The sequence below is a fragment of the Ursus maritimus genome, unplaced genomic scaffold (assembly GCF_017311325.1).
Source record: "Ursus maritimus isolate PB19 unplaced genomic scaffold, ASM1731132v1 scaffold_19, whole genome shotgun sequence".
Taxonomy (NCBI): domain Eukaryota; kingdom Metazoa; phylum Chordata; class Mammalia; order Carnivora; family Ursidae; genus Ursus; species Ursus maritimus.
The window spans coordinates 26,803,618-26,815,758 of record NW_024424341.1 but is presented as its reverse complement, the minus strand read 5'-3'; the positions used below and the strand labels follow the sequence as shown (position 1 = coordinate 26,815,758).

Sequence of the window (12,141 nt, the reverse complement as noted above, 5' to 3'; positions counted from 1 at the left end):
AATGATTTTCCTAAGGTTAGATAGCTACAGAGTAGGGACCAGAGCCCAGCCAGTATTTTCAAAATCAAATACAAATCAATCGTTATTTAGAGAACAGAGTTTGCAGAAATCGAAAGGGGAAAAAATCATTCGGATCCAATCTCTCTAATAGTTAGACTTACTTTTTTCTCAGTTTAGTTCATTTCTGTCTGTATGCAGAACTCCCTTTTTTTTTTTAAAGACTTTATTTATTTGACAGAGAGAGAGAGACAGCCAGTGAGAGAGGGAACACAAGCAAGGGGAGTGGGAGAGGAAGAAGCAGGCTCCCAGCAGAGGAGCCTGATGTGGGGCTCGATCCCAGAATGCCAGGATCACGCCTTGAGCTGAAGGCAGACGCTTAACGACTGAGCCACCCAAGTGCCCCCAGAACTCCTTTTTTACATGGTTGTAATCAAACCACAAATTGGACTGGTGTTCACTTTTTCACTTATCGTTAATCAGATGTTCATGTTACTATGAAGTTGACTAGTTAATTGTCAATGAATGGTGACCTAATATTTGATCGAGTAGTCAAGCCCTCTCCCCACTAAACTAAGCAGCTTCTCACTGTATTAAACCCCTTCTTCTCATCCCTCAAGTTTCCACTACTTGCTTCACCTTCCCCTAGATCCTGGACCCCTTCCATTCTCAGCCCGGTCAAAGCCATTTCTCAGCTCAAGGAGCTCCCCCATCTCCACCCTGGCTCTCCAGGGGTATCTTCTTTCTCTCCTGGACCGGGGTCGCCTCGGGCTTCCCCGAGGTTCCCAAAAGGAGGCTTCACCTGTCAGGCTCCGGAAGTCCAGGAAATGAGGGTCACTGCTGGCCACGCCCCAGGGCCCTGTTTGAGAGCCCCCAGAATTTACTGGAGTAGAGAGGTTGCAGGGGTCATGGTGGGGTCAGGGCGAGAGCGCCGGACCAACCTTCTTCACGTGACCCTGTATCCCCCGGGGAGGAGTTCGTTTTCCCACCACAGGGGGCGCTGGGGCCGAGGGCCGAGGGGTTATGGGCTGCCTCCCTCCCTTCCCGGGTACTCCTGGGCGTCGCTCTTGGGCCTGGGCGGTGACGCCATCTGCCCGCGACGGGGGCGGAACGCACTTGACGCCATCTCCGGGCGCCCGAGTTGGGGGGGTGCTGGGTGTGGGGCGGCTCCGGGGCCGGGGATGGCGGCGGCCGCGGTCGCGGCGGCTCCGGGACGAGCGGGAGGAGCCCGAGGAGCGCCGTGAGATGGGCCGGTGAGTGTCGCTAGGAGTGGGGGCCGCTGGGCCGGCCTCACTGAGGCCAAGCGGGCGTGGGCTCGGAGCTTAGGAGGAAGTGGCCCCCTGGAGCCCATTGCCCCGCCGGACCGGGGCCCGAGAACGGCGGACCGGGAGCGAAAGAGGCCGCGCCTCGAGTCCCGCGCGCTTTTCTCCGGCCCGGCCCAGAAGGAGGCCTCAGGCCCGGGCGCCCCCGCGGCTCTGTCCCCGCGGGCCGGGGTGTCCGAGTCTTCGGAGCGGGAAGGGGCCCCCAAACAAGGAAGCATCGCCTGTGGGGCCTTGCCCCTGTCCCTCTGCTTCAAGGATCGACTCCCCACCCTTAAACGTTAAATTCCCAATTTCGGGCCCTACCCTTGTTGAAGCAAGGATTGCAGGATCACGGGAAGCCATAACTCGTAGTCTCTTCCGAGCTCCACTCTTTTCTGGCGGGCGTACCTCTCGCCCTCACCCAGTTGTGGGTTCAGTCTCTTCTTTTTGGGCTCTGACTGGCAGCACTGGTTACGTACGTCTGTACCTCTCCGGTACAGACCCCCCTTCCCCGTTAGCTCGGTTGGGGTCACAAGCTGCATCTTCCCTCTGAGAAGTCCTCATTGAGCCCCTCCTGAGGCCGAGGTTTCAGATTCCGAAATGTGTTTTGCGTTGTTGGAACCTGGTGCACAGGCTTGACTCTTTGTTGTCATTCCCTCAGACCTCCTGCCTCTTTTATTTCTTTTATTTGGCTGTGTTTGGCTAACCTTGAGGCAGGTTTTCAAGATTTTAGTTGCAGGAAGCAAAGATCATTCAGGAATTGGAGATGTGACCCCAATTTCTGTTGCCAATGAGGGAGAAAGCTAATTGCTTTTCAGTTACTGGAACTGCCCGCGAAGGAGGGATGCAAGACTCGTACCCACTGTGTAATTTGTATTTATGGAACTGAGAATTTTTCTTCCCCTTTGTTTTCCTATCTCATCACCTTTTCTTGTACGTACACACCTTGCCAATCTTAAGAGATAAGTGTTGCTTCAGTTTTGTTAGAGGCTTACAGTTCTGTAGGACTTGGACAGAAAAGTGGATAGTTTCTCAGAGTACTGGTCAGTACTGCTTTATCTGTTGTCAGAGATTAAGGCTCCATACATTCTTCAGTGCTTGATGTTTCTGGCATGTGTTGATTCAGATACTGATAATTTTGTTTGAGCTTTGTTTCCACATTGTTAATAGCTACATGAGGACCTAGGCAGTGTTTTCATTTTCTGTCACACCTGACTCAACTCTTGGTATGAAGTTGTCACTCAGAAAATTTTATACACACAGGATCCTATTTTTTTTACCCTGAAAATCTGTTAATAAGGCTTCCCCTTGAGTGACTCCCCCTTGACCTCTTTTTCTGCCCCAGAAACATAAATAATTGTTCTTTTTCCTCTAGTGCCACTTTTCTCATTTGAATAACGTCCACATCTGTGTTTTCATCAGCCCTGAATAAAGTGAAATCCATGCGGTCGATTTTTCCAGCTTCCCATTGTTCACATGTGAATAATGTTGAATCTTCCATTTTTAGTTGCATATTTACCTGAAATTGGGATTGAAAGTAAATTTAACCTTTGGGGAATAAGTACAGGTAGAGAATGAAAAATATGACGTTAAGGAAAACAATGAAATTTGACATACAGTGAAAAATTTTTTTCAGGGACATCTTTCTACAGATTAGAGCTTAAAAGATAGCTTTTTCTCTATTCAAATTCCTACAGGCTTGATAAATGTTCTGTTACCTCTAGAGCAGAGCATGAGGCAAGGGACTCATGGACTTTAATGTTTTTGTGGCTTTAGAATTACCTTGATGACCCTGGGGAAGTGAGAGGCTAGGCTCCTGCTTACTTTATTCCTATTTCTGTCTTCTAGGCTCCCAAGGCAGCGGGGAGGACACTGCTTCTTACTACAGCTGCTCAGAGGCACTACTGGAAGCTCAGGTAATAAAGGGAAATTTGGAAGCCTTGTTGCCGACAAAAACATCTGGGATTCAACAGTGGAAAAACAGAACGTAAAAACGGTGTAATATCCAGATCCAAAGAACTGGAGCCTTGATTGGAAGAAATAAGTGACAAAGTTCATGCATTGAAATGTTCAGACCAAAAGGGTACTTTATGACAATGGACAAAAAAAAGCATGTATGAAAGGTGACAGCAAGAGAAGGGGGGAGAGAACTTTCTTATGAATCATAGAGACCTAGACAGGTTTGGAGGAATGGAACTAGAATTTAGGAAGTGGTACCTAGAGCAGACCTACAGTGAAAAAGGAGCCATCGGCAAAAGAAAACACACAGGAAAAAAGAGAACGAATGAAGAAAGTACATTGAAGATGGTTAATGAGAAGAAAAGAAGTCTTTCCAGATTAGGGGAGAAAAGTCTATGTGTCATCAGAAGAGTTTTGTTGCTCTTTAGGGAAGAGGAGAAACAAAGACATTATAGAACACAGTAGTACAATCACTTTCCCCATAGGGGCCAAGTTGGAATGTAGTATTTCAAGGGGCAAAGATGCTATTTTTCAGTGGCAACTGGGTCTTGGAGGTAGTGGTGATATGAGGCAAAGGAGTATGAGAGTTTAACCAGGCTTGGGGAGGGGGAATGGGGAAAGGTGAGATCATAACCCGAATTGGGCTGGGGAAAGGAAGTGAGGATGAGGTCATCTGTTGGAAAGAAGATAGCACGGTAATCTTTGGTGACAAAAGGAGAAGCCTAGGAAAAAGAACCAGCAGCAAAAACCAGGTGGTCAAATCTTCTCTTAGGGGAGAAGGCTGGGAAAAGTCAAGGTCCCCATCAGAGGCACATCAGATCCTGAAGCTGTTGGTCTCTCTGGGGTTGTAGAGCCTACAGGTTGTTCACTCATCGTTGAATGTTTGTTCCTATAGCTCTCTGTGGTTTCCCTGACTGTTTCTTTCATGTCCTGGGCTGGATGAATGAGGGGAGGGTAGCATCCTTGTTTGCCCCTTTCTCATGCTTTTTTTCCCCCAGCAGTCCCCTTTGTTACATCTTCTTCCATGGGCACAGTTTCTGCTACTTCCTTTGACTTGGTTCGCCCCTAGGTTACTTTTCTTTGCTTCTGATTTGTTCCCTAGCAGATGTGGGCGCCCCAGCCAGCAGCAGAGAGGGGTGCAGGGGAGCCACAGAGAAGCCCCTTCTGATGCCCCAAGGAGCAAGCCGACCCCTTCCAGGCTCCAGGAACACCACAAAGCAATATGAAACCTGTTCATGAGAGGAGTCAGGAATGCCTTCCACCAAAGAAACGAGACCTCCCCGTGACCAGCGAGGATATGGGGAGAACTACCAGCTGCTCAACTAACCACACACCCTCCAGTGATGCCTCTGAATGGTCCCGAGGTGTTGTGGTGGCCGGGCAGAGCCAGGCAGGAGCCAGAGTCAGCCTGGGGGGTGATGGAGCTGAGGCCATCACTGGTCTGACGGTGGACCAGTATGGTATGCTGTATAAGGTGGCTGTGCCACCTGCTACCTTCTCCCCAACTGGCCTTCCATCTGTGGTGAACATGAGCCCCTTGCCCCCCACATTTAATGTAGCGTCTTCACTGATTCAACATCCAGGAATCCACTATCCCCCAATCCACTACGCTCAACTCCCGTCCACCTCTCTGCAGTTTATCGGGTCTCCTTATAGCCTTCCCTATGCTGTGCCACCTAATTTCCTACCAAGTCCCCTCCTTTCTCCTTCTGCCAACCTCGCCACCTCTCACCTTCCACACTTTGTGCCATATGCCTCACTCCTGGCAGAAGGAGCCACTCCGCCTCCCCAGGCTTCATCCCCAGCCCACTCATTCAACAAAGCCCCTTCTGCCGCCTCCCCACCTGGGCAGTTGTCACATCACTCGAGTACTCAGCCACTGGACCTTGCTCCAGGCCGGATGCCCATTTATTATCAGATGTCCAGGCTACCTGCTGGGTATACTTTGCATGAAACCCCTCCAGCAGGTGCCAGCCCAATTCTTACCCCTCAGGAGGGCCAGTCTGCTCTGGAAGCAGCCGCTGCCAATGGACAGAGACAGCGAGAACGAAATTTAGTAAGGCGGGAAAGTGAAGCCCTCGACTCCCCCAACAGTAAGAGTGAAGGCCAGGGACTGGTGCCAGTGGTAGAATGTGTGGTGGATGGACAGTTGTTTTCAGGTTCTCAGACTGCACGGGTGGAGGTGGCAGTGCCGGCACACCGAGGGACCCCAGACACCGACCTTGAGGTCCAGCGGGTGGTTGGCGCTTTAGCTTCTCAGGACTATCGTGTGGTGACAGCTCAGAGGAAGGATGAGCCCAGCCCCCTCAACCTGTCGCATCATACCCCTGACCATCAGGGTGAGGGGCGAGGGTCAGCCAGGAACCCAGCAGAGATGGCCGAGAAAAATCAGGCCCGGGGGTTCTACCCTCAGTCCCATCAGGAACCGGTGAAACATAGACCTTTACCCAAAGCAATGGTTGTAGCCAATGGCAACCTGGTGCCCACTGGAACTGACCCAGGTCTGCTGCCCGTGGGCTCGGAGATCCTGGTGGCATCAAGTTTGGACATGCAGGCCAGAGCCACCTTCCCAGATAAGGAGCCAACGCCACCCCCCATTACCTCCTCCCACTTGCCCTCCCATTTCATGAAAGGCGCCATCATCCAGCTGGCTACAGGGGAGCTGAAGCGGGTGGAGGACCTCCAGACCCAGGACTTTGTGCGCAGTGCCGAAGTGAGCGGGGGGCTGAAGATTGACTCTAGCACGGTCGTGGACATTCAGGAGAGCCAGTGGCCTGGATTTGTCATGCTGCATTTCGTGGTTGGTGAGCAGCAGAGCAAAGTGAGCATCGAGGTGCCCCCCGAGCACCCTTTCTTTGTGTATGGCCAGGGCTGGTCCTCCTGCAGCCCTGGGCGGACTGCACAGCTCTTCTCTTTGCCCTGCCATCGGCTGCAGGTGGGAGATGTCTGCATCTCTATCAGTTTACAGAGCTTGAACAGTAACTCAGTTTCTCAGGCTAGCTGTGCTCCCCCAGGCCAGCTGGGTCCCCCCCGAGAAAGGCCTGAGAGGACAGTCTTGGGACCCAGAGAGCAATGTGACAGTGAGGGGAAGAGCCAGCTGTCAGGTGAGGGCTCCCAAATGGTAGAGCCCTTGCAGCCGGAGCCTGGTGCTCAGGCCTGCTGGCCAGCCCCAAGCTTCCAAAGATACAGCATGCAAGGGGAGGAGGCACGGGCTGCACTGCTCCGTCCCTCTTTCATTCCGCAGGAGGTAAAGCTGTCCATCGAAGGGCGTTCCAATGCAGGAAAATGAACCTCTCTCCCAGACCAGGACTGGGGCTTTACCCCGGAGCTGGGCCTCACCATGAGCAGGCAGAGGATTTGCACATGCCGAGCAGGGAATGGCTCTCTTGGCAGTGAGATTGGGGGGAAAGAGGAGGCATGAAGGCAGCCTCCCAAGGCAGGGTCTGTTGCTCATTACCCCATGGCATCCTTTCAGGACAGCCCCAGAGGGTGCTGTGATGGGGAGCAGCAGGCCTGAGCCAAGGAAGGATGGGGGTGCACACAGGATAAGAAACATTCCAAATATCAGGGCCTCCCTGTTCTTTCCTCCCCATCCCCAGCTCCTGCAAGGGGAAAGTCGGGCTTTGGGGGCAGGTGGCAGAGGGAGGGAGCAAAGAAAGAGCCAAAAATGATGATCCACAGCTTATAGTAGCAGTTCAACTGTCTGAAGTTTTTTTCCTTTCTTTTTTGTGGTGGGAGGGCAGGAAGCCCCATAATCGGGATTAAGAGGGTTCCCACCCAGAACTCTTCTTTTGAGAGCTGTGCACTTTAAAGGGTGATTTTGTTACAGATGTCTGTGGGTTTGTGGGGGAGGAGCACTCATCTGCAGGACTCTGCTTGATCCTGTGCTCAGCCCTTTCCCATCTCCCCACTGTTCCTCCCACAAGGCTTCTAGCACCAGGAGAAAGAGAAGCCCCTCCAGGGTTCAGAGTGAAGTACTGCTTTGGTGGGGACCCAGTCAGGGGACTTTGGGAGAAAGACCTGATGGCCAGGTGACCAGGCTCTAGGCAGGGCTTCTGGAAAGGTAGCTGACCTAACAGAGCTCCTTGTACCCAGCATGCCAGACCTACTTCCAAATTGTACTGAATTTCCAGTTGGTAATGGTGACTTTTGAAAGAACCAGTGGACCTTTGTCCCCAGTCCCCTACTCTCCTCCTCTGTCTATGTTGTGCCTAAGTGCCTGCGCTGCCCCCACCCTTCTGCTGCCCTGTCCTCTGCATGGTGTCTTGACCTGGGCCTGATTTGTAGCTGCACTGCCTTTCCCCTTCTGCAAAATTGTTTTTGTCCACTCTGACCAAGACCTCTAGTTTTTGGTGTGGAGGGGTCTCTTTGATTTCCTCTTCAGTTATATTCCCTGTTTTTCAAGAAGACTCATAAAGAATCATGTCCCCTCTTCTGCAGCTGAACAGCTTGGTAGAGAACAAGAAGGGAACTGTGCCCTGGGTCAGGGCAAATACACCTGGCTGGGCAGTGCCCGTCATGGTGTTTTTACACAGCCCCTCCCATCCTATTCCACTTTGTGTCAGCATTCAGGCTTCTTTGAGCCGTCCCCTCCCACAGCCAGCTCTAAGGTTCTGGGATAGTCTTGATAAGTTTCCAGTACTTGAAGTCTCCTAGATCTCATTTTATGGTGGAGTGTTCCTCTGCAAAGAGCATTCTCAGTCTTAGTTGCATTTGCTCCCCTTGTGTCTTAAGCCCACGTTTTCTTCACAACTTTAGCATCAGCTTGGACTGTGGGTTTCCACTGGGTATTGAGAAGTAGGCTCCCCCACCAGCTTTCAGGTGGGTGGGTGGGTTTTTTTGTTTGTTTTTCAGGGGTCTTCAGACTCTTGAAGCATCTCAGGGTATTGTCCACCCAGCTCTCTGATGAGGCTTCTCCCAGCGTATGATCCTGACATTTCGTTTAGAAATGTACTTGGACTGGTCGAGGCCTTGCCTGTCATCAGGAGTCCCAAACCTCTGAGGTCTGATCTCTGCTCTGTCAAGGACTTCAGGCAAGTCTTGTGACCTCTCGCTCTTTCACTTCCTCCCCAGCTGCCAAATGGGGATAAATAATCTTACCTACCTCCTGGGGGGGAGGGGGAGTTCTGAGAATGGAGTCATTCTTAGTGTTCAGGTGCTAAAGGTTGTTCTCCTAGGGGAACAAAGTGACTGAGACTGGCTTGTTTGCTACAAGCCCTACATGCCACTGTTTCATTCCTAGAGAGCAGTCAGTCAGGTTTTAGAGGCCCATCCAAAGGAAGCTGCTGACCTGACTGTGAGTACTTAAGTCTCCGGGTCACTTCAGAACCAAACACCAACTCTGGTGAACACTCAACCTTGTATGCGATTGGGATCCTCACCTTTCCCTTCCCCGTCCCCCATTTTCTCTGAGTGCTGCTTTCTCTGGCTTATTTCCTACAGAGGGGGCCTATGGGGCTAAGTCTTGAGGAATCCCCTCAAATGACTGCCCTGGGAGAAGGCCTCATCTCTGGCTGTTCTGTGATCAGCTCATTCCTAGGGATTATTGTTTGCACTGGTTTCTCAGAAACCTCCTTTCTCATAGGAAGGCTCACCAACTGAATACAGTGGCATGCACACAGTAGACAAAGAAGTGTCCGCCAAGGACACCATTTGAGCTTCTTCGTGGTGGGAGCAAACCTATGTCCAACCAGATAGAGTAGTTTAAACCAAGTGATCCTCCACTTCCCCACCTGGTAATTTCCACTTAATCCTGGAAAGAGAACATCTTGTGCACATTGGCAAGTTGGACCCTGACCTTTCTGCTGCTGTTCCTCTTCTGTCTCTAGCCGGTGAAGGAATATCAGCAGCTCTTCTAGTACCATGCCATGTCTGTGTAATATATTAATACTCAAGTCTGCTAAACTGCAGAGGTGTCTTTTGTAAAGTATGGGCTCCCAGGAAAAGAAGCTCTGTGCTCTAAATCTTGGTCAGAGCTGTGGCATCTGCTTGTCATTTCTCTCCCGTTCAGGCTTTTCTTCCAGGCATAAGAAATAAGACGAGCCTATGGTGGTCTTCCCTTCCTTAAAGGAATTTCATAAGTTGGCAAGAGACCTAAGAGTGGTTTTGAGATAGTGAGCATTTTAGTGAGAAGCTTTCAGCTTTTTGGGAAATGGGCAACTGAAGAAGGCCAAAGCCACTCCCTTGACAGTGGTAGGAAATTCCCAGAGTTTAGGAATAGAAAGGAGGACTGCTAACTCTGGGGAGTAGAGTGACCAGGTAAAGGATGGGTAATACATCCACGTCTTGGATCATCGTTCCTATCAAGATGTACATGGTGTACATGGCGGCGGGGGGGCATGGGTGGTGGCATGGGGGAAGGGAATTCAGAGCTGAATACTTATACCCAAGGGAAGGGGCCCAAGCAGATCTCGACTGACCCTTCTACAGTCTTGGTCCCAGTCGGTCATAACACCAAGGGCTTTGCTCTGTGCTGCTTTGCCACTGCTGCTGTCTGCTCACTGTCCTGCCTGCTACCCTTTATAGCTCCCTGTCCTTCCATGTCTGACTATATAGAGGAAATCCAGGCATCCTGTCCATTCTTACCTGTGCAAGTGTTACTTTATAGCAAAGTCATATTGAATAGGGATAGTATGAAATGCTGCTGGTGGGCTGGTGAATCCAAAGGGATGTGGCTTCAGTGCTTGTCAGAAGCCCTTTGGCTCCTAATATCTGTCTTGAGGGAGAAGTAAACAGGTCTTATTAGTGGGCATTTTCTATGTATTAACTGCTTTCCTTTGTGGTATCTTATATCCTGTTTTTAAAAATAATGACGGGGAACCAGGTTAGGGCCTTTGTCAGCATCCTCGGGAGGGTCATTCGACTCCAGTTATGTGGATTCTGGGACTGAAGAGGGTTTGAAGTTTGACCGAAATAGCCCCTCAGTAGGGTTTAGTTGTATTTTTACCCGTGGACATCATAGGAGATAAACAGGGTGGTGGTGTGATTTAAACCTGTGGCACGCAGGCACATTGGAGAGTTGAATGATCACACTGGAGATGAAGGGTGGACATGGGCTGACTGGGAAAGGGCCTGGGTCCTTTGGAGTAAAGATACCCGATTAACTGAATTGGCCCTGGAGATTAGGTCACAGTCTTAAGAGCAAAGTAAATTGGATAGAGGCCAAGTTTTAGGGAGACTTCCTGGCCTCCTAGGGCTAAGTTTACTAAACCACACTGAAGCTACAATACTTTCCAGATGGGAAAAAGTGTACACTACAGTTGAGCTGGACTGTGCAGGGTTGGATGTTGACCAGGAACCTATTAGCCCTTTGCTGGGAAGCCTTCACTGTCCAGCTTCCCTGGGCTGGGGAAGGCCTCCCACATTATGCAATAATAAAATAAGCATCTGGGTCTTTGCAGCTTTCAGTTGCTCTTTCAACTCTGGGGTCCATCTTTGGGCCAGAAACCTGATCTGGGCCTAGGATGACACTGGCCCTCGAGATGCTAGAGTCGACTGCACTCTCTCCTTACCTGCAGACTATGCACAGTGCCTGGGGTGGAAGGAGGAGAGGTGGTGCGGTTTGCCCTGCTGAGCCTCCCCAGCAGGAACAGTAGTAATAAATGCACTTTTCACACTAAGGTTTCTTTATTAGTTCTCCTGTTAAGCCTAGATCCTCCCCCGATAGATTGCAAACTCAAAGTCTGTGTGATCCCAAAGCCATTCTACTGCAAATGCCCAGCAGTGAAGATGGCCTCAAATTGGGTTCCTGTCTGCAGTGTGTATGGCAGCAGCCCATGTGCCTTTACCTATTGTCAAACTTGCAAGCATTTATTTCTGTCTTTATGACTGTCACGGGGACTGAGGTTCTTCAGAGAGCAAGCTGGTGACACCGTGGTTTTACACCCACTCCCTGGACGGGGAGTTTGCACGTAGTTGTGAGCTGTGAGTGGTTAGTGCGTTGCTGGTATTGCTGAAGGCAGGGTTCATCCCTCATTTGCTTGATACTCACACTCAAGAGAATATAGATTGTGCTGGGAAGAGACTGACTGTACTCGTGGCAAACTTGAAGTATTAAAATAAGGCTGTCCCCTACAACCTTCCTAGTCACACACAGGATCCCTGTAGCCAAAACAGTATATGTTCCAGCTGCAGAGAGCAGACTGCTCTCAGCTTGCACAGCACCTTAGGGGAGGGAAGAATATATGGATAGGGAATGGGGTGGAGAAAGGAAAGTGGGAATGTTGTCATCAGGTGGCTTTAGGGTCCTGAGGAGTAAAGAAGGACGGCACTGGGGAGGTCTGGTTGGATCTGATTTGTGTAGGAGTTCCCTGTAGATAAATTACTGATCCCTCAACTACTATCCCCAGTATGTAATGGCTGAATTAATATGTAATCAACTGCATTGTATCTAAAGCCTTAGAACTAGTCAGGTGCTCCCCCCACCCAGTACCATTTCTTACCCTCTAATCCTACCTGATCTTTAACAAAGCATTAATAATTCTAAGGATAATCTCTATTTTGTTGTGCTTTTTTGTAACTGTTTTAAATAAATCAATTTGTACTGTATATTTGTACTTTTGTGAGATCCTTTTTGCTGTTTTACCATTTTAAGTCTCTGTACTTGGCTACACACAGATTGTATTTTTATTGTTAATGCTCTTCTTATGGATACCTGCATTTAACTTGTGGACTATGTAAACACAATATATATCAATATCTATATATCTATATATCTATCTATATAAACTACTAGCTTTTCCTTTTGGTGTTTGCGCCTTCTTCTTATCCCAGCCTTAGATGGTGGCTGTTGGGTGGGGGATAGAAGCCCTTCATGGGAGAACTTGTAATGGCTAATACTGCCCATCTTCATGTGGTCGGCTCCGGGCAGATCTGCACATTCTGT

At 50.0% G+C, this 12,141-nt stretch overlaps 1 protein-coding gene across 4 annotated transcripts in view; it reads left to right on the top strand.

Annotated features, from left to right (window-relative positions):
- ATXN1L (ataxin 1 like) overlaps positions 1-9,493 on the top strand; it is a 9,958-nt gene extending 465 nt beyond the window's left edge. Inside the window, exons 1-3 of one of the 4 annotated variants that reach the window (XM_040633533.1) lie at positions 1,122-1,250; positions 3,147-3,214; positions 4,363-9,493. In XM_040633533.1, coding sequence (XP_040489467.1) covers positions 4,480-6,546 — 2,067 coding nt within the window. In that variant the 5' untranslated portion in view covers positions 1,122-1,250; positions 3,147-3,214; positions 4,363-4,479 and the 3' untranslated portion in view covers positions 6,547-9,493. Of the gene's footprint in view, positions 1-1,121; positions 1,251-3,146; positions 3,215-4,359 lie in introns of those variants that run through there. The other 3 variants (XM_040633534.1, XM_040633535.1, XM_040633536.1) reach the window with 3 other exon arrangements.
- Positions 9,494-12,141: the final 2,648 nt, after the last annotated feature.